The sequence below is a fragment of the Bubalus kerabau genome, chromosome 14, assembly GCF_029407905.1.
Source record: "Bubalus kerabau isolate K-KA32 ecotype Philippines breed swamp buffalo chromosome 14, PCC_UOA_SB_1v2, whole genome shotgun sequence".
Lineage (NCBI taxonomy): Eukaryota > Metazoa > Chordata > Mammalia > Artiodactyla > Bovidae > Bubalus > Bubalus kerabau.
In genome coordinates, this window is record NC_073637.1 from 83766050 (window position 1) to 83784213 (window position 18164).

Here is an 18164-nt window from a genome sequence, read left to right on the forward strand (position 1 = left end):
CTTCCAGAAGAAGGGCGTTATGCGCAAAGAGCGGAGGTCTCCCGCGAGCAGCGTCGCGACCGCACACGTTTCCCTCCGTGGTGGACATCTGTCTGGCTTTTCTCACGTGTCCAGAAACTGACCCTCTACGTACAGACTGTGTTTGGCTCTGAAGCCCGGGCCCCTGCTGACTCTGCTCCTGACGCCTCGTGGGCCAGTGGCCGCTGCAGGGACGTGGGCCTCAGTTTCCCCAAACGCGCCTTTTTCACAGCAGCACGCTTCTCTGTGCAGGTGAAGTTTATGGAGGCGTGCAGTCTCCTAGTAAGTGCTGAGCCTGTGTGCTCTCAGGGCTTTATGCAGTGTAAGGACTGAGCTGGGTTCCTGTGGTCATTTTCGGAGGGACGTGGGGCTGGGTACCAAGTTTATTAAAGGAGCAGCTTAGCGGGGTCTTGGTGGAATGGGTGGCTCAGACGGCTGATGCTGCTCTCTCTTTCCCTCTCCTCCTGGGCGAGAGGCAGCGAGCGGCCAGTCCTGGTTACTGATGGACGTGAGCTTGACCGCAGCCCTCAAGGGGGGCCGGGGGTGGGGCAGAAAGTCGAGGTTCTCACTAAGGAGCAGACCGCCCGTGTTCTCTGGCCCGCCACAGAGGCCTTGCTGGCTCTGACCCTGCCTCAGTCTCCAGGAAGTCCCTCTCTCAGCGAGAGGCTGGAGGGTCAGGGCAGCGGGGCTCGCGGGGACCCAGGCTCTCCCCGGGCATCCCCTGAGGATCCCCGCAGCTGCTTCCCTTTGCCACACGGCGGCATCTCGTGCTTCTTCCCTCGGAGGTCCCCCACCCGCCGTGTGAGGCTCTAGATTCTCAGCTGCTCGCTTTAACTCAGTTTTCTTAGCTGATACACCCGTCTCAGACTGCGTCTGGGTTGTCTTCTGTTCTGGCCTGCAGTTCTTTGGAAATGCTCCCTCTTTCTATCTGCCTCCCCTTCTCCCTTCTTCCACCAGGAATGGAAAAACAGACTCCAGTCTGTTGATGCCATGGAGTGATTAATAGGTATAAAAGTGACTGTACATTAAACTACAATGAAGTGTCAAGTCCCACCGGTCAGAATGGCCATCACGAAAAAGTCTACAAACAATAAATGCTGGGAAGGCTGTGGAGAAAAGGGACCCTCCTGCACTGTTGGAGGGGATGTGAATTCGTGCAGCCACTGTGGAAAGACTCAAGCTCGGCAGTTCCCTGGTGGCCTAGAGATTAGGATGCTGTGCTTTCACTGCCACAGCTCAGGTTCAGTCCCACAAGGTGCAGAGAGCTGCCAAAAAAAGAAAAAAAGAGTTAGCGTATGGTCCAGTGATCCCACTCCTGAGCAAAAATCCAGAAAAGATGAAAACTCTTGAAGAGATGCAAGTACACAGATGTCCATAGCAGCACTGTTTATAATAGCCGAGACCTGGAAGCAACCTAAATGCCTATTAGCAGATGTGTAGATAAAGACAATGTGGCATATGTATGATGGAATATTACTCAGCCACCAAAAAGATTGAAACATTGCCACTTAGAGCAAGATGACTGGGCCCAGAGATGATCATACTAGGTGAGGTAAGTCAAAGACCAATATTGGTGTATCATATATATGTATAATCCAAAAAATAGTACAAGTCAAATTATTTACAAAACAGAACAGATCACAGATATAGGAAACAGACTTGGGGTTACCAAAAGCAAAAGAGATGGGGGGGGCGGCAGTGAAGGATAAATTGGGAGTACGGGATTAATAGATGCCCGCCACTGTAGGTAAAATGGAGAAGGAAATGGCAGCCCACTCCAGTACTCTTCCCCGGGAAATCCCGAGGGCAGGGGCCGGGCAGGCTACAGCCCATGCGAAGAGTCAGAGCTGACTAGTGAGTGCACCTGCATGCATGCCTATGTAAAATAGATAAACTACTCACGTTTCCTGTATAGCACAGGAAACCGTATTCACTATCTTCATAATAACCTGTAATGGAAAAGAATCTGAAAAAAATATGAGTCCCTGAATCACTTTGCTGTATACCTGAAACTAACACAATATTATAAATCAACTATATAATTCAATTACAAAGAAAAACTGGCCATATGTAAACTCTGATCGTTGTGACTATGAGAGTATTAAGTTAAACTTTAAGAAGGATTACACACACAGGCGCACACGCATCCTTATTACAGTTGGGAAAATATGTTTATTAATATTCATAACCAATTTTAGTCTCGAGAATGATTTTTTGTAGAAATGTTCGTATGTGGTTTTAACATTGACATAACATTTTGAAGTCTTTGGCATCTTGTCTGGCTTTGTTCTGAAAAGCTCCCCTTCACTGTCTTTCTTCTCTGTCCCAGGAGCAACGTTTGACACAGGAGCCCACCCCCTTCGGTCCTCCCCCAGGGGACCCGGCTCGTCGGGGCCTCTCTTCTCCCGTTTTACTGGAGCCGCTGCCTCAGCTGGCGCCTGGGTTTCAGTCCGATTAGAAACCACCAAAGCCACCAGGCCTGGGAGCAGGGCTGAGTGTGTTGGTTTTGGCTGCTGGCAAAACCACTCCCGTCACTGAAGCCCTTTCCACGGTTGCTGAGCACAGAGCCTCAGGCAGGGATTCCTGTCAGTGGGAACCAAATGCACTTCCTCATCAAAGGGGTAAAGCAGGTAAAGCAGTGCTGGGCAGGCAGGGCGAGGGGGAGAAGAGCCTCACAGACTGCGGTAACAGCAGCTCTTGCCCACTGACCGTCGGAGCTCAGGATGCGAGTTATCTTCAGGACACACGGCTCTCCACGTGCTACACGTGAGGGATGAGCTCCTGTCGGTTAGCTGCTCTGTGCCTGTGAGACACCGGCCTCTAGACTGGATTGCCACAAACGCAGTCCATGTTTGTGATTTAAACGTTTCAGATCGCCTCAGTGAAAAAAAAGTAGAAACAGGTAAAATTTCCCTTAGTAATATATCTTAACACACGATCTCCAGAATGTTATTTCAAAATACAATCAGTATGAAAAATAGCAATCAGCTGTCTTACCTTCTTTTTTATAAATACTTGATCTTCAAAGTCCAGGGTATTTTGTGTGTACAGCTCATCTCAATTCAGATTCGCCACATTTCAAGTGCTTGTCAGCCATTCTGGAGAACACAGATCTAAACCCTTTTTTAAAAAAAAATAATTTTATTTATTTATTTCTGGCTGTGCTGGGTCTCTGAAGCTTCGTGGGCTTTTCTCTTGCTGGGGTTAGCAGAAGCGTTAGGGCTGTGCTTAGTCACTCAGTCATGTCCCACTCTTTCTGACCCATGGACTGTAACCCACCAGGCTCCTCTGTCCATGGGATTCTCCAGCCAAGAACACCGGAGTGGGTAGCCCTCCTCCAGGGGATCTTCCTGACCCAGGGAGTGAGCCTAGGTCTCCCGCACTGCAGGTGGGTTCTTTACCGTCCGAGTCACCAGAGAAGCCCCGGTTTTAGAGCCTAGGCTTAATGGCTGTGCAGGGTCTTAGTCACTTTTCAGCACATGAAGTCTTCCCAGATCAAGGTTCAAACCTGTGTCTCCTGCATTGGCAGGCAATTCTTGACGACTGACCTACCAGGGAAGCCCTGTAGACCTTTTTGAAATCATCACAAGGGTTGGTGGTGTCTCGGTGAGTGTGTATTTCATTTTTCAGCCCCTTAGCTCAGAGAACTTTGTTCCTCAATGGTTGAAATGCCTGAAAATTTGTGTTGAGGAAGCACCTTGGTGTCTCTACTTTGCCATGCCAGTTTGGACACCCAAATAAACCAGGGTGCCAGCCACACAGGTTCTGGAACGGAAATCACAGTTCTCTATTTAGCACAGTGGTTTCATAGTCGTGTTTTCTTTCTCCTCTGATATTTTAATGTTTCCTTTGATTAAATATTTCCACAGGTCAGAAATTGTTGACTGCAATCGTTTGGACTGTGTCTGATCTCGGTAGGTCTCTTTTTGCTCAGAACAGGCTTATCCAGGATACGACCCGAGATTCAGGAGCATTTTCTTAAATTCTCGGTCTTTTGTTGTGGGATTCTTTGGGCTTTTGTTGACAGCAGAACGATATTATTTATTCATGCATGGGCATCATTTGCAATCCTGTCTTCAAGAGAGTTATGGCTTCCCATATGTGTCTTAATGGCACTTGCTTTGGATTAAAGAAGTTACTGTAACTTCTTTTCCACAGATGGAAACAGTGAGACCCAGGGACTGTCCATAAGCGGCTGTGTCACTAGGGAATCAGAGCCAAGGAGGAAGGCGTATCTTTTGCCTGTAAGACTTGCTGTCTAATCGCCCTTAGCTCTTGAGTCCAGCATAGTTTGTTATAGGTGTGGGCTGTAGATAAACAGAAAGTGTTGGTTTTTTAAGCCTTTGATTTCAGTCTCCAGACCTGAGTTTGGAATAATAACAGAACTGTGTTTTACTACAAATAGGAGAAGATGTGGCAGTGCCTGCTTGAACAGAACCAGGCAGGGTGGGGAGCGGGGGGCGGGGGGTCCTTTTTGTTTGTGGAGAGCCGCCTTTCCCGGAGATTCTTACCTGCATCACAAGGGCTGGGCCTCTGTCACATGGTCCCCTTTCCTGGAAGGCGGCCAGTGGATCCTGCTGCTATGGCCGGCACTCCCTCCCTGTGCAAACGATGAAGCAGGAAGAAAGGGAGATTGGATTTGGACAGGCAGCCAGCCTTGTCAGCCTCAAGGACAAATGTCTTTTTCATTAAGTAACTAAGTGACCTTCCCTCTGAAACATGGGCTTCCAAAGAACAGTGTGCTTCCTGCGTCCATACAGGGAGTTCCTGGAAGCTCTAAGTTAGATTTAAAGCAGGTGGGTGTCCTGATGTTAAGGTCTTAGTTGTTTTGACCAGTGTACCATGCTTGTTAGCATCAAGGGGCACCGGGTGGAAAGTACAGAACTGCCGTGCTATCGTTACAGCCTTTCTGCGTAAAACTAAAATTATTCCAGTACATAAAGTTTATTGGTTAAAAAAAAGTAGGTGAAATTATTCCTATATTTTCTATCTTCCTTTTTTTTTTAAGAAAAAGTGAGTACAAATATAAATAATATAGAACATATATGAATAGGATGCTAAATTTCTAATTTAAAAATGAAATAGATATGAAACAAGCAACAAATATTACTGGGAACTATCGCACATGCAGCCATAGTCCACATCTTGTAATAACCTATAATGGAAAAAATCTGAAGAATAATATATGTGTATATGTATGACTGAATCACCTTGTGTGCCTGAAACGCTGTAAGTCGACTATCCTTCAGTAAAATGTATATATGAAGGAAAAAGAGAAAATATATGGAGACAGGTTTTTTTGGGGGGTTTTTTTAGCTACTAAATCTCACCACTGACACCCTCCTTTTCTGAACATCTGTTTCCTCCTCCTTCAAGGGTCCTAGTCTCCCCAGTCTCAAAAGGAACACCTCATAAATTATTACACAGGTTATATAACAGGTTATACGGTAGCCTTCCCCGGCGTGGTAAGGCGGTATCACCTGGGAATAGCTCTGGTGGGCTTCCGCAGGGGTGGTTCCGGGGTAGTGTCTGTCGTAACACCTCCAGCATCACACTGGGTGTCCTTCTCTATGGCGTTGGCCATGCTGAGTTTGTTTGGTGTTGGTAGGATGCCTCCTGTTCCCCCAGACGCACACACCGGTGGAGCCCGAAAGGGGTTACACTGGGGAAGGTGTCCTTGGGGCCCTGACCCCCGTGGGCATCACTGGGAGGTCTGCACGTGGCTGACCGAACACCTCTGGGGGCTGGAGACGCTAATGAGCCGTTTACCTACGCTGTTTCACTGCTCCCGCAACTCGTCTTTATGGATGAATAAAGCTGAAGTTCAGGGAAATTAAAGTCACTTAGTAAAACGTGAAGCCAGCGTTCAACCCGGAGCCATCTGGAGGAAGAAGTGTGTTTACCAGCCTTCCCGCTTGGCCCTTTTAATAAGCAGTTGCACGGTAATCAGCGTTTTACCCTGGCGAAGCGTTTTGTAGGAAACATTTCAGCCAAATTGTCCTCTGTTACCTGGCGACAGGAGAAAGGAGGGGGAAGCAGGCTGTGCTCCTGTGTTTGTGAGCTCGTCTCGCGCTCAGCTGGCATTATGGTGGGATGGGGGACAGTCCAGTGAGGAGAATGAGGGATGGGGTCCTTAGACTTGGGCTTGCCTTCTCGGACCTTCTGGTTAAGGACCGTGGGGCCTTGGGCAGGCTGACCTTGTGTAATCTCATCTGTGAACTGTGAGTAACTGCAATAGCTCTCGCTGCTGCCCTGAGAACTCAGTGAGGTGATCATGCCAAGTGCTCAGCACAGGGCCTGGCACGGCGTGCCACTTTGTAAATGTTGGCTGATGGTTACGCTTCTCATCAATATATCCTCATCATCAGACGCCTTGATGGGCAGAGATTAATAGGTTTAATGGCCTCATCCATTGCTGGTTTTAAACAATATCTTATATGTACTCTATGATGAATATATACTTTAAAAAATAAATCGACACTAAAGGCCCTTGGATTTATGTCAGTAGTTCCAAAAGATCTAGAATAGACTTGCAGATATCTTTCATTGAATTCTGTATGTGAAGTATTCCATTTGCCAAAGTAAATTTGTCTCCAGACCTCTCTGCACTTGTAATACGAATTAGTCTCTGAAAAACAACCTCATCTTTGAAAAACATGTGCTTTGTTCTGAATTTTATCACTAGCAGTACACGGTTCTGGTCTTTGGAAGGTACCCAGCTGTTATTTAAAGGAGCACAGAGAAGAACAAAGTGTAACTTGACCTTCCGTCTGCTGATCACCTTCACTTGTCTGGCAGAGCAGCAGCAGAGACCTGTGCAGCCACAGCGTGATGTTTTCATTTGCTTCTTCCTGCTGTCTTACTAAAGACGCTTCCATCCTTGTTTCCTCTTTTCCATCTCCTGTCCTCCCTTCCATCAATTAAATGAGTGTAATTGGCTTCTAACTTCGTGTATGTGAAGTGTTTTTAGTAATGTCAGTTCATAGAACTTTATGCCCTAAAATCAATTTCCTGCTTTCATATCCCCTTCTAAATGTTGTCAGGACTCAGGAAGTAATTATTTTAGTTCTCTGATTCACTGTTGTTATTGCCTCTTGAAGAGTTTTGTATCCCAGGCACCAAACCGTCCCTGTGTGGTGTAAAACACTTGAACACAATTGCTTAACCTTCTTGAATCAAGGACTGCGCTGCTTTGAAAAGCAGAGCTTTCGACTCCTGCGTCCCTTTAGGATGGTTTGAGGTGGGTTGTTATGGCTTTAAGTGTAGTCTAGATTTTCTTGAATGAACAGATTTCATCTTCTGTTGTAATTAACACTCAACTCATATTTTCCAACAGACACATGGTTTAAACAGCATAATATTCCTATTTGTTAGTCTTGACAGTTTTTGTTTTTTTTTTTAATGTACAGCATACTGCTGCTGCTGCTGCTAAGTCGCTTCAGTCATGTCCGACTCTGTGCGACCCCATAGACGGCAGCCCACCAGGCTCCCCCATCTCTGGGATTCTCCAGGCAAGAGCACTGGAGTGGGTTGCCATTTCCTTCTCCAATGCAGGAAAGTGAAAAGTGAAAGTGAAGTCCCTCAGTCATGTCCAACTCTTCACGACCCCATGGACTGTAGCCCACCAGGCTCCTCCGTCCATGGGATTTTCCAGGCAAGGGTACTGGAGTGGGATGCCATTGCCTTCTCCATACTGAGTGACATGAAATGCTTGGACTCTGTAGGACTGTGATCCAGCAGGAGCAGATCCATCCCAGGACTTGGGAGACAACTGAAAGCTTTTGTTGGAAGGGAAGACGCAGCGTCTTCATAGGCAGAATTGATTTGCCTTCTAGAAACACTAAGTCTACGGACTAGATCTACCACATGTTACTCCTTGGGGCTTGTCGGTGCTCTTAAACAATGCCTGTGAGTGCTAAGTGGTCCTTCCAGAAGGAAGTACAGGGTTCTGTAGGCTCAGAAAAAGGAAGCAGGAGGAATGGAGCCAGTGGTAAGGTGGCGTAACATCCCTGATGCCCAGAAAGATCCTCCACCCACGACTGCGCACCCCGGAGGTGGCAAGCCACGCCCGCCTCTGCTGCGGCACGTCCTTGAAAATAACTGTATTTATTGATGTTTGTCTGTGCTGCGTCTTCACTGCTGTGTGGTCTTTGCTCTGGCTGTGCTGGACGGCTTTTCATCGGCTCTGGGGTGCGTGGGCTTCGGTGGCTGTACCCCCTGGGCTCTAAAGCACAGGCTCAGTAGTTGGGGCACACGGGCTTAGCTGCCCTGAGGCGTGTGGGATCTTCCCAGACCAGAGATCAAACCCGTGTCTCCTGCACTGGCAGGCAGATTCTTTACCACCGACCAGCAGGGAAGGCCCGCCATGTCCTGATGGTAAGGGTGCTGATCACAGCGTGTGAGGCTCTTCCGTCTGGACGGTGGCCCTGAGGGCCGCGTGGTTGACGCCCCTTGCACTTAGAGTCCTGGCCCTGAGGGCCGCGTGGTTGACGCCCCTGGCCCTCAGCCTCAGCCCTGCTGGCCTTGGCTCTTTCCCGTCACAACAGGCAGCGTCCTTATTCCCCTGCCTGTGTAAGCACCTCCCAGCGCTGTGGGCTGTAACACAAGGCCAGTGGGATCTTCGTTTCCCTAGCAGGCATCGAACCTGTGCCTCCTGCCGTGGGAGTGAGGGGCCCTAACCACTAAGCAGGGACCCTAAGCAGGCTGCTGTTGCTTCCATCGCTCAGCCGTGTCCGACTCTTGCGACCCCCTGGACTGCGGCCCGCCAGGCTCCTCTGTCCATGGGGTTTCCCAGGCAAGAGTGCTGGAGTGGGTTGCCATTTCCTTCTGCAGGGGCTCTTCTGGATCCAGGGATTGAACCCAGGTCTCCTGCACTGCAGGCAGATCTGCCAGCAGATTCTTTACCCACCGAGCTACAAGGGAAGCCTTACTACTGGGCCACCAGGCAGTTCCCAAGGCTTCTTGACTCTTCTGAATTCTAAAACTTGTTAAAATTCCTGATGAGGTGATATCTAGGGCACAGCTGATATCCCACTCTCTTTCCCTCTCCCCTCCTTAACCCCACCTTCTTACTTTCTTACCACACTGCTGGATTCAGTGTGAATTGCTCTTCCATGACGTCTGTTGTGTTATGTCATCTGTCAGCAAATATTTCAAGGCTGGATGAAAGTAAGTGATCTCCCTCCCTCCAACTAGATAAGTAGCCTAAAACATCTTTTATATTCAATGGAACTTATGGGGCTTAAGATGAGAAGTTTTCAGATTCAGCCCTAGAATATATGTGCGAGTGGAAGAGAAGCCAATTCTCCTTCCTTTGGATAATCAGCTTTTAAAATTTTCTTCCTTTGATAAAATCATCCTAATAATTTCTAATGGGGAAAATGTAACCATATTATCCTCCATAGGCATGTCTCTGAACTACGTCAGTTTATGATTTTGGTAGATACATTGCGTGATATCCCCCTTGTGCTTTCTGAAAGGTGAAAGTGTACAGTGGACAGGGACCTGTTTTCTTTTACCGAATGTCAGCGTTGTGAGTTTGGCGCTTCTGAAGCCCACGCTGCCCTGAATGATAAACTGTTGTGTATTTACATTGCTTTGGCTTTGGGCTGTTTCTCCTTTTCCTCCTGTTTTATGTCTCACTTGAGCTAGGCCGAGTCAGGCCCCTAGAGAATTCGACCAGTGCAAAAGGCAACGCTTGGACAGTCCCAGAAAGTATAAACTGGATGAATTAGAAATTGTCAGTTTTCAGTCATAGCTGGGATGAAAGCGCGCCTTCACAGTAGGTTCTGAGAGTGCAGCATGAACCTTGTCTCTTCTCCCCTCTTCCTGATCAGATGGTAATCTTCTCCAGGAGCGATTCAGTCAGCTAGTCCTCAATTACTAGATGTTAATTTTAGGTCCGAATTGTGTAGTTGCAAACAATGGTGATGTGTGCATCTTCTGTTCAGTTCAGTTCAGTCGCTCAGTCGTGTCTGACTCTTTGCGACCCCATGAATCGCAGCACGCCAGGCCTCCCTGTCCATCACCAACTCCCAGATTTCACTCAAACTCATGTCCATCGAGTCGGTGATGCCATCCAGCCATCTCATCCTCTGTCATCCCCTCCTCCTCCTGCCCCCAATCCCTCCCAGCATCAGGGGCTTTTCTAATGAGTCAACTCTTCGCATGAGGTGGCCAAAGTGCTGGAGTTTCAGCTTTAGCTTCAGTCCTTCCAATGAACACCCAGGACCTATCTCCTTTAGAATGGACTGGTTGGATCTCCTTGTAGTCCAAGGGACTCTCAAGAGTCTTCTCCAACACCACAGTTCAAAAGCATCAATTCTTCAGTGCTCAGCCTTCTTCACAGTCCGACTCTCACATCCATACATGACCACTGGAAAAACCATAGCCTTGACTAGAAGGACCTTTGTTGGCAAAGTAATGTCTCTGCTTTTGAATATGCTATCTAGGTTGGTCATAACTTTCCTTCCAAGGAGTAAGTGTCTTTTAATTGCATGGCTGCAGTCACCATCTGCAGTGATTTTGGAGCCCCCAAAAATAAAGTCTGACACTGTTTCCACTGTTTCCCCATCTATGTGCCATGAAGTGATGGGACTGGATGCCATGATCTTAGTTTTCTGAATGTTGAGCTTTAAGCCAACTTTTTCACTCTCCTCTTTCACTTTCATCAAGAGGCTTTTTAGTTCCTCTTCACTTTCTGCCATAAGGGTGGTGTCATCTGCATATCTGAGGTTATTGATATTTCTCCCGGCAATCTTGATTCCAGCTTGTGCTTCTTTCAGCCCAGCATTTCTCATGATGTACTCTGCATATAAGTTAAATAAGCAGGGTGACAGTATACAGCCTTGACGTACTCCTTTTCCTATTTGGAACCAGTCTGTTGTTCCATGTCCAGTTCTAACTTTTGCTTCCTGACCTGCATAGAGGTTTCTCAAGAGGCAGGTCAGGTGGTCTGGTATTCCCATCTCTTGAAGAATTTTCCACAGTTTATTTCCACACAGTCAAAGGCTTTGGCATAGTCAAGAAAGCAGAAATAGATGTTTTTCTGGAACTCTCTTGCTTTTTCAATGATCCAGCAGATGTTGGCAATTTGATCCCTGGTTCCTCTGCCTTTTCTAAAACCAGCTTGAACATTAGGAAGTTCATGGTTCACGTATTGCTGAAGCCTGGCTTGGAGAATTGTGAGCATTACTTTACTAGCGTGTGAGATGAGTGCAATTGTGCGGTAGTTGAGCATTCTTTGGCATTGCCTTTCTTTGGGATTGGAATGAAAACTGACCTTTTCCAGTCCTGTGGCCACTGCTGAGTTTTCCAAATTTGCTGGCATATATGTATTCTCAAGGAGCAAAGGACAAAATTTGTTAAATTATATATGTACAACATTGAGCATAATGAAAAGATCTTGTGTGGATAGGAGATTGGAGATTGGGATTGCAAAAATGAAAAACTGGAATGACCTCAAGATTAGAGATACGCATCACAGTTCTCCTTGATTTTCTTTCCTTGTCTTTAATATCTTTTTCCTAGACCTTAGGAGTTTCCTTTTTTCTTGTTGTTTGTTTTTTGTGTTTAATGAAGAGCAATTTGCATATGTAGCAAATGAACTTTGCATTTTATATGGAGATTGTCCCATTAAAGTATAGAACAGAATCAATTCGTTACTCTCTGTGGAATATAAACTATATGTCATTTAGCCACTTTTATTTCTTGAGACTCTACATATGTAATTTGTATGCGTATGTGGTCAGTCACTCAGTCGTGTCCAACTTTTTCTGACCCCATGGACTATAGCCTGCCAGGCTCTTCTGTCCATGGAATTTTCCAGGCAAGAATACTGGGGCGGGTTGCCATTTCCTCGTTCAGGGGATCTTCCGAACCCAGGGATCGAACCTGAGTCTCTTGAGTCTCCTACATTGGCAGGCAGATTCTTTACCACCTGGGAAGCCCACATATGAAGTTGTGCCTATACAAAAGAAATCTTCAGCTTTCTTAATCTAATTCTTCTTAAAACTTACTTTGTCTAAACTCACTCCTTTATGTCTTACTTTTGTTTGACTTCTGAGATTTAAATATCTTCCGGGGGATATTTGCCAAACTGGATATCTGGTTAAGATTTCATATTTCTTATGACTGAAAGGTGACAGAGCTGCTCGTGGGAGCTGAACACAGCGCTCTTTGAAAGCAGGGCAGGACAGACAGACGGGGCGGGTTCCTGCAGGAACTCTCGTGAGCAGCCATGGAAGTGGCCCCGGGAGCCTGAGCAGAAGAGCGCTGAAGGCGATCCGCAGATCCCAGACTTCTTACGGAAGCTGTCCTCTTTCTTCTTCACAGCAGAACTATGCAGGAAACTTGAGGTTTAAATTTGGTAAGTTGCCCAAATCACTCAGCTCAGAAAGGAGGCAGGACTGGGAGCAAAGCCGAATTCTGCTGACTCTTGAGCCGTCGCTTTTCATCACGTAAGACTGTTTTCTGAAAGTTATAAGAGAGTCTTCAGAAAAGTTCTGGCTTGACTGTTTTGTTCTTAGATGAAGCCACGTCTGTTTTGGAAGACTTTGGTATTGATGAGCTTGAAAGGATGAGCAGATGAAGATGTCGTGGTCCAGTCAGCATGCTAACGGGAGATGGCTGGGCGGGTGTGGGACCCTCCCTTGGCGCTCATTGGTTGAAGATGTGAGTGACGTCACGAGTGACTGACAGATGCTATAATATGGTTGCTTGCACTCAGCTCTTGTAACGATGGTTATCTTTGCTATACCTAGGATTGCACTCACAAGCAAAGCAAATGTACAAAACTGAGCGTTTGTATATTTAAACTTTTAATGAGAGGGAAAAATTAAAGAGCACTTTTAAAAGCCAAAGACTTGATTGGAAACAATGCAAGGGACACATGCAATTGTTACGTCCCTGTTCTGAGAGAAGGATTTTGTCTCCATCTGTGCCAGCCACACAGCTGAAGGATGAACACGTGGAGAACTTCGTTTCACAGCGTGTGGCTGCTCCTAAGGCCCTAAACACCAAATCAGTCCTTGAAAATGGAAGTGGGGCATTGAATGTAGTGCCGCATAAAGTTGAATTCCCGTAAGTCAAATGACAATGGATCATCAGCAAATGATGGTCACACTAAAAACAACAACGTGCTAAGTCACTCAGTCGTGTCCAATTCTTTGCCACCCTATGGACCATAGTCTTCCAGGCTCCTCTGTCCATGGGATTCTCCAGGCAAGAACACTGGAGTGGGTTGCTGTTTCCTTCTCCAGGGGACCTTCCCGACACAGGGATCAAACCAGCATCTCTTATGTCTCCTGCATTAGGCACGTGGGTTCTTTACCACTATTGGTTGTAAAATAACAAACGTGCAATTTATTGAATTCTTTCAATCTTGGCATTATGTTTAACATGGATAGTCCACTATCTTATACAGTCCTGGTTTGCCCTGATTTGGTCATGTTTAAACATGTAGATTACTGGAGAGACTATGTGATGACAAAGGGCTATTTAAACTTACTCCCTGTATCTTATCTTAGGTGATACGTTTACCCTTTTAGATATAGGTGGTAATACAACTCGGGAGGTGGAGAATGGGAATGAATTAATCCTTGGCTCAGTAGGTAAAGCCTGCAGATAACTTAAAGCACTTTTATCTGTCATGGAATTAGTTTAGATGAAACGAGTTGCCAGTCCAGGTTCGATGCACAATACTGGATGCTTGGGGCTGGTGCACTGGGACGACCCAGAGGGATGGAATGGGGAGGGAGGTGGGAGGAGGGTTCAGGATGGGGAACACATGTATATCTGTGGCGGATTCATTTTGATATTTGGCAAAACTAATACAATTATGTAAAGTTTAAAAATAAAATAAAATTAAAAAAAAAAAAAAGAATGCTATTCTGGATTTATTTATACCAAAGCCAGTGTTTTGTGTCACTCACTGTACAAAGACAAAATAGGTCTTAATAAGGGTATGTACAGTACTATGTATTTTCAGGTTGTAATTTAAGATACTGTTGCCAAAGTCACATTCCGGATTTTAAAAACCACAGTAAACTCAGAAAAGGTTGCCAGAAAAAAATAAGTTATCTATAAAATTAGTATTATAGTATTACTGTATTATAGTATTATTGAATGTAGTGATGTAATACATTTATATAAAAATTTGACTATCATGGGAGCCACCATTTATAGATATCATATCAAAATGTAATTGACTTATCTTTTGGTCTAGGATGTATGTATAATCTCCTGAATACATTATTTACTGAGAATATGCAGTACCATCTCTGAATTAGATGTGTTTGCCTTCATGGCCAACATCATTCATTTACCTGAAGTGTATAGTTTTTTGTGGTCGTTGTGTAGTTGCTAAATCATGTCTGACTCTTTGACTCTTTATGAGCCCATGGACTGCAGCCCGCCAGGCTCCTCTGTCCTCCACTATCTCCTGGAGTTTGCTAAAATCCATGTCCATTGGGTCAGTGATGCATATAAACATCTCATCCTCTGCCACCCCCTTCTCATTTTGCCTTCAATCTTTCCCAGCTTCAGGGTCTTTTCTGATGAGTCAGATTTTCACATCAGGTGGCCAAAGTATTAGAGCTTAAGCTTCAGCATCAGTCCTTCCAATGAATATGCAGGACTGATTCCCTTTGGGACTGACTGGTTGGATCTCCTTGTAGTCCAAGGGACTCTCAAGCATCTTCTCCAACACCACTGTTTGAAAGCATCAGTTCTCCAGTGTTGAGCCTTCTTTATGGTCCAACTCTCACACCCGTACATGACTATGGGAAATTATTTGGCAATAAAAAGGAGGGAAGTTAAAAAAAAAAAGGGAGGGAAGTGCCAATACACGGCGTTACATGGATAAACCTTGTAAACGTTATGCCAAGTGGAAGAAGCGAGTCACAGTGGGCCTTATGTGGCTCTAATCGTACGAAATGCCGAAGGCAGGCGGCGCTGCAGGGTTGGCATGTTGGTCAGTGCTTGCCTGTGAATAAGGGTCACGGGCAGACTGGAAGGGACAGCTCAGGAGCTGGGTTTCTTCTGGTGTTGATGGGAATATTTTAAAATCAGTTGTGATGCTGGGATGCACACCTCTGTGAGCACATTCTAGAGTAGATAGAGAACCGTGCACATTAAGTAGGTGAGTTATCTTATATGTAAATTACATTTCAGTGATGCTGTTACAGAACACATGTAGAATCTCTAAGATAAAACCAGGTTTTGACCTGTCTTGCTGAAATCAAAAGGAAGAAAAAAAATCCTCTCAATTTTTTCTTTTTTTCAAAGCTGCAGGAGTTTTGACTGCCTTTAATTATCAAGCAGTCAGAGAGAAATTTCTGTTAGAGTAGAAATAACAACCTAGTTGAAAAGGAACTGAGAGAGGAAACTGGATTAAAACCCCACATTTAACCCCAGATAAGTAGAACAGACGGCTGCATTCTGACGCTGACCACACGCGCAGTGATCAGTGTCCGGACGGCCGTTTGGGCATCAGCGCCGTGCAGCAGCTTGTACCGGCGGCTGCGCCGCCTCTCCTGCTGGTTTACGGCCTGAGGACTCCCGTTCCTGGTCTCCCAGCCCACTTACAAAACGTGTTGTTGCAGTTTGTTTGTCTCTTAAAAACCGATCGTGTTTATGATTTTTGTCTCTGCTGGGTCTCCACTGCTGTGCCAGCTTTCCTCCGGTTGCAGAGGCGGGCTCCTCTCCGGCTGCCCTGCCTGGGCTTCTCGTGCGGTGGCTCCTTCTCTTGCTGGGGGGCTCAAGGGCCTCCGTGGCCGTGAGGCGTGGGCTCAGAGCACAGGCCCAGTGGCTGTGGGGCTTAGTCGCTCTGAGGCGTGTGGGGTCTTCCTGGACCAGGGATGGAGCCCGTGTCTGCTGCATTGGCAGGTGGATTCTTTACCACTGAGCCGCCAGAGAAGCCCTGATTGTTTCTCTTTATTGACAGACACATACTTAACCTCCAAGAAAATGCACATACCTTAAACTCTTAGTTTGATTTCACCTGGGAAGCCCCCTGATAATATATATATATATATATTCATTCATGTAAAATAAGATGCAGAATGTCTTCATCGCCCCAGAGTCTTGTCCTGCTCTTTCCCAGTCAGTCCCTTATCCCTCCCCCTTTCTAATTTGTCATTATATGTGAATTTTGTCTTTGCTTGAGCTTCATATAAATTGTGTCTGGCCTTTCTAACTCAGCTTAATGCTTTTCGTATTAATCCACATTGTCTTCTGTGTTAACAGCTCATTCCTTTTTATCACCGAGGAGTGTTTCATGGTATGAATATAATAGTTTACTTACCTCTTCTCCTACTTACCTAGGTCTATATGATTTCTGTCCTTTATTGTGCCCATCTTTGCATGCAATGTTCCCTTGGTATCGCTAATTTTCTTGAAGAGATCTCTAGTCTTTCCCATTCTTTTGTTTTCCTCTATTTCTTTGCATTGATCACTGAGGAAGGCTTTCTTATCTGTCCTTGCTATTCTTTGGAACTCTGCATTCAAATGGGTGTATCTTTCCTTTTCTCCTTTGCTTTTCACAGCTATTTGTAAGGCCTCCTTAGACAGCCATTTTGCTTTTTTGCATTTCTTTTCCTTGGGGATGATCTTGATCCCTGTCTCCTGTACAACGTCATGAACCTTTGTCCATAGTTCTTCAGGTACTCTATCAGAGCTAATCCCTTGAATCTACTTGTTACTTCCACTGTATAATCATAAGGGATTTGTTTTAGGTCATACCTGAATGGTCTAGTGGTTTTCCCTACTTGCTTCAATTTAAGTGTGAATTTGGCAATAAGGAGTTCATGGTCTGAGCCACAGTCAGCTCCCAGTCTTGTTTTTGTGGACTGTATAGAGTTTCTCCATCTTTGGCTGCAAAGAATATAATTAATCTGATTTCAGTGTTGACCATCTGGTGATGCCCGTGTGTAGAGTCTTCTCTTGTGTTGTGAGTCTAGTGAGTGTGAAATAGCATCTCATTGTGATTTTAATTTGCATTTCCATATTAACTAGTGAGGGCAAGTTTTCATATGCTAATTGGATTTTTGGAGATAGAGTCTATTCAAGTGTTTTGAATTTTGGGGGGGTTGTTTGAGACTTCAGCATGTTGCTGGCCAGTTTGCAGCATTCTTGGTTACTTCTCAGAGACCAAAATGGCCTCGGCACGTGGCTTTTGAAGCCTGATGTCTTGCCTATTCTGCGTCTCCACGATTCATGCACTCAGAGTATAAAATTGAAGTTGCACGTGGACCACAATAAATCCCTGAGGTATAAAGGGTATTGTAGCATTGGGTGTAAAGTCTTTGTCAAGACTTTTGTTCCTGTCTCTTGGCTGGAGTTTCCCGGCCACAGTGCCCAGTGTCTGCAGGATACCAGACGGTCTCACGGGCTGTTTCTTCTCCCCAGTGTCCAACAAGCACCCGTTTGTGGACAGCAATCTTCTCTACCAGTTCAGAATGAACTTCCGGCGGAGGCGAAGGCTGATGGAGCTGCTCAGTGAGAAATCCCCGTCCTCCCAGGAGACGCACGACAGCCCCTTCTGCCTGCGGAAGCAGGGCCACGACCACCGGAAGTCGGCCAGCTTCACGTCAGGTGCGTGCGTCCCGCCCTGATCGCGCGCGTGCGTCTGTTGAGAAGTAACACAGCCCTAACTCACCTTTGTGAATTCTGTTCTCAAGAAACTCATTATTTATAACTAAAAAATTATATATTTATTTATCTTGCCCCCCCAAAAGGAAACATACACACACACCACCAAATTGTTCCTGGGTAATCAACTTCAATGCTGTGAAGTCTGTTTTATAATTTTATGTATTTAAATTACAAAAGACCACGCAAGCCCTCACTCATACCTTATTTACTTTTCATTTACAAACAATTCTGGGTCTCTTGTATTTCAGGCAGATTCTTTACTGCCTGAAAAACAATCATTAATTATCCAGTTTTCAAAGTCCAGCATTGAAAATCTATATAAGGATGAATAAGACTTTTGAGGGCATATACAACTAAAAGGAAAGTGATTATCAATGTATCACACAAACCAAGTTAAACCTGTGAAAGGCAGACATAGGCGCTCAGAAAGCACAGTATCCTGGGGCATTGTGTGTAAGGTCAGACAGTCTCATATTGACAGTTAACCCTGGGCA

General features: G+C 45.7%; 1 protein-coding gene and 1 long non-coding RNA gene across 2 annotated transcripts in view; one reads left to right on the plus strand and one right to left on the minus strand.

Annotated features, from left to right (window-relative positions):
- DEPTOR (DEP domain containing MTOR interacting protein) overlaps positions 1 to 18164 on the plus strand; it is a 158916-nt gene that overhangs the window by 87070 nt on the left and 53682 nt on the right. The window contains exon 5 of the mRNA XM_055546781.1: positions 17425 to 17610. Coding sequence (XP_055402756.1) covers positions 17425 to 17610 — 186 coding nt within the window. The remainder of the gene's footprint in view (positions 1 to 17424; positions 17611 to 18164) is intronic.
- LOC129627137 (uncharacterized) lies at positions 1159 to 3252 on the minus strand. The gene is made up of 3 exons (XR_008702437.1): positions 3016 to 3252; positions 2728 to 2895; positions 1159 to 1283 (listed from the first exon to the last, which is right to left on the minus strand). It is a non-coding gene; the product is annotated as an uncharacterized LOC129627137 (long non-coding RNA).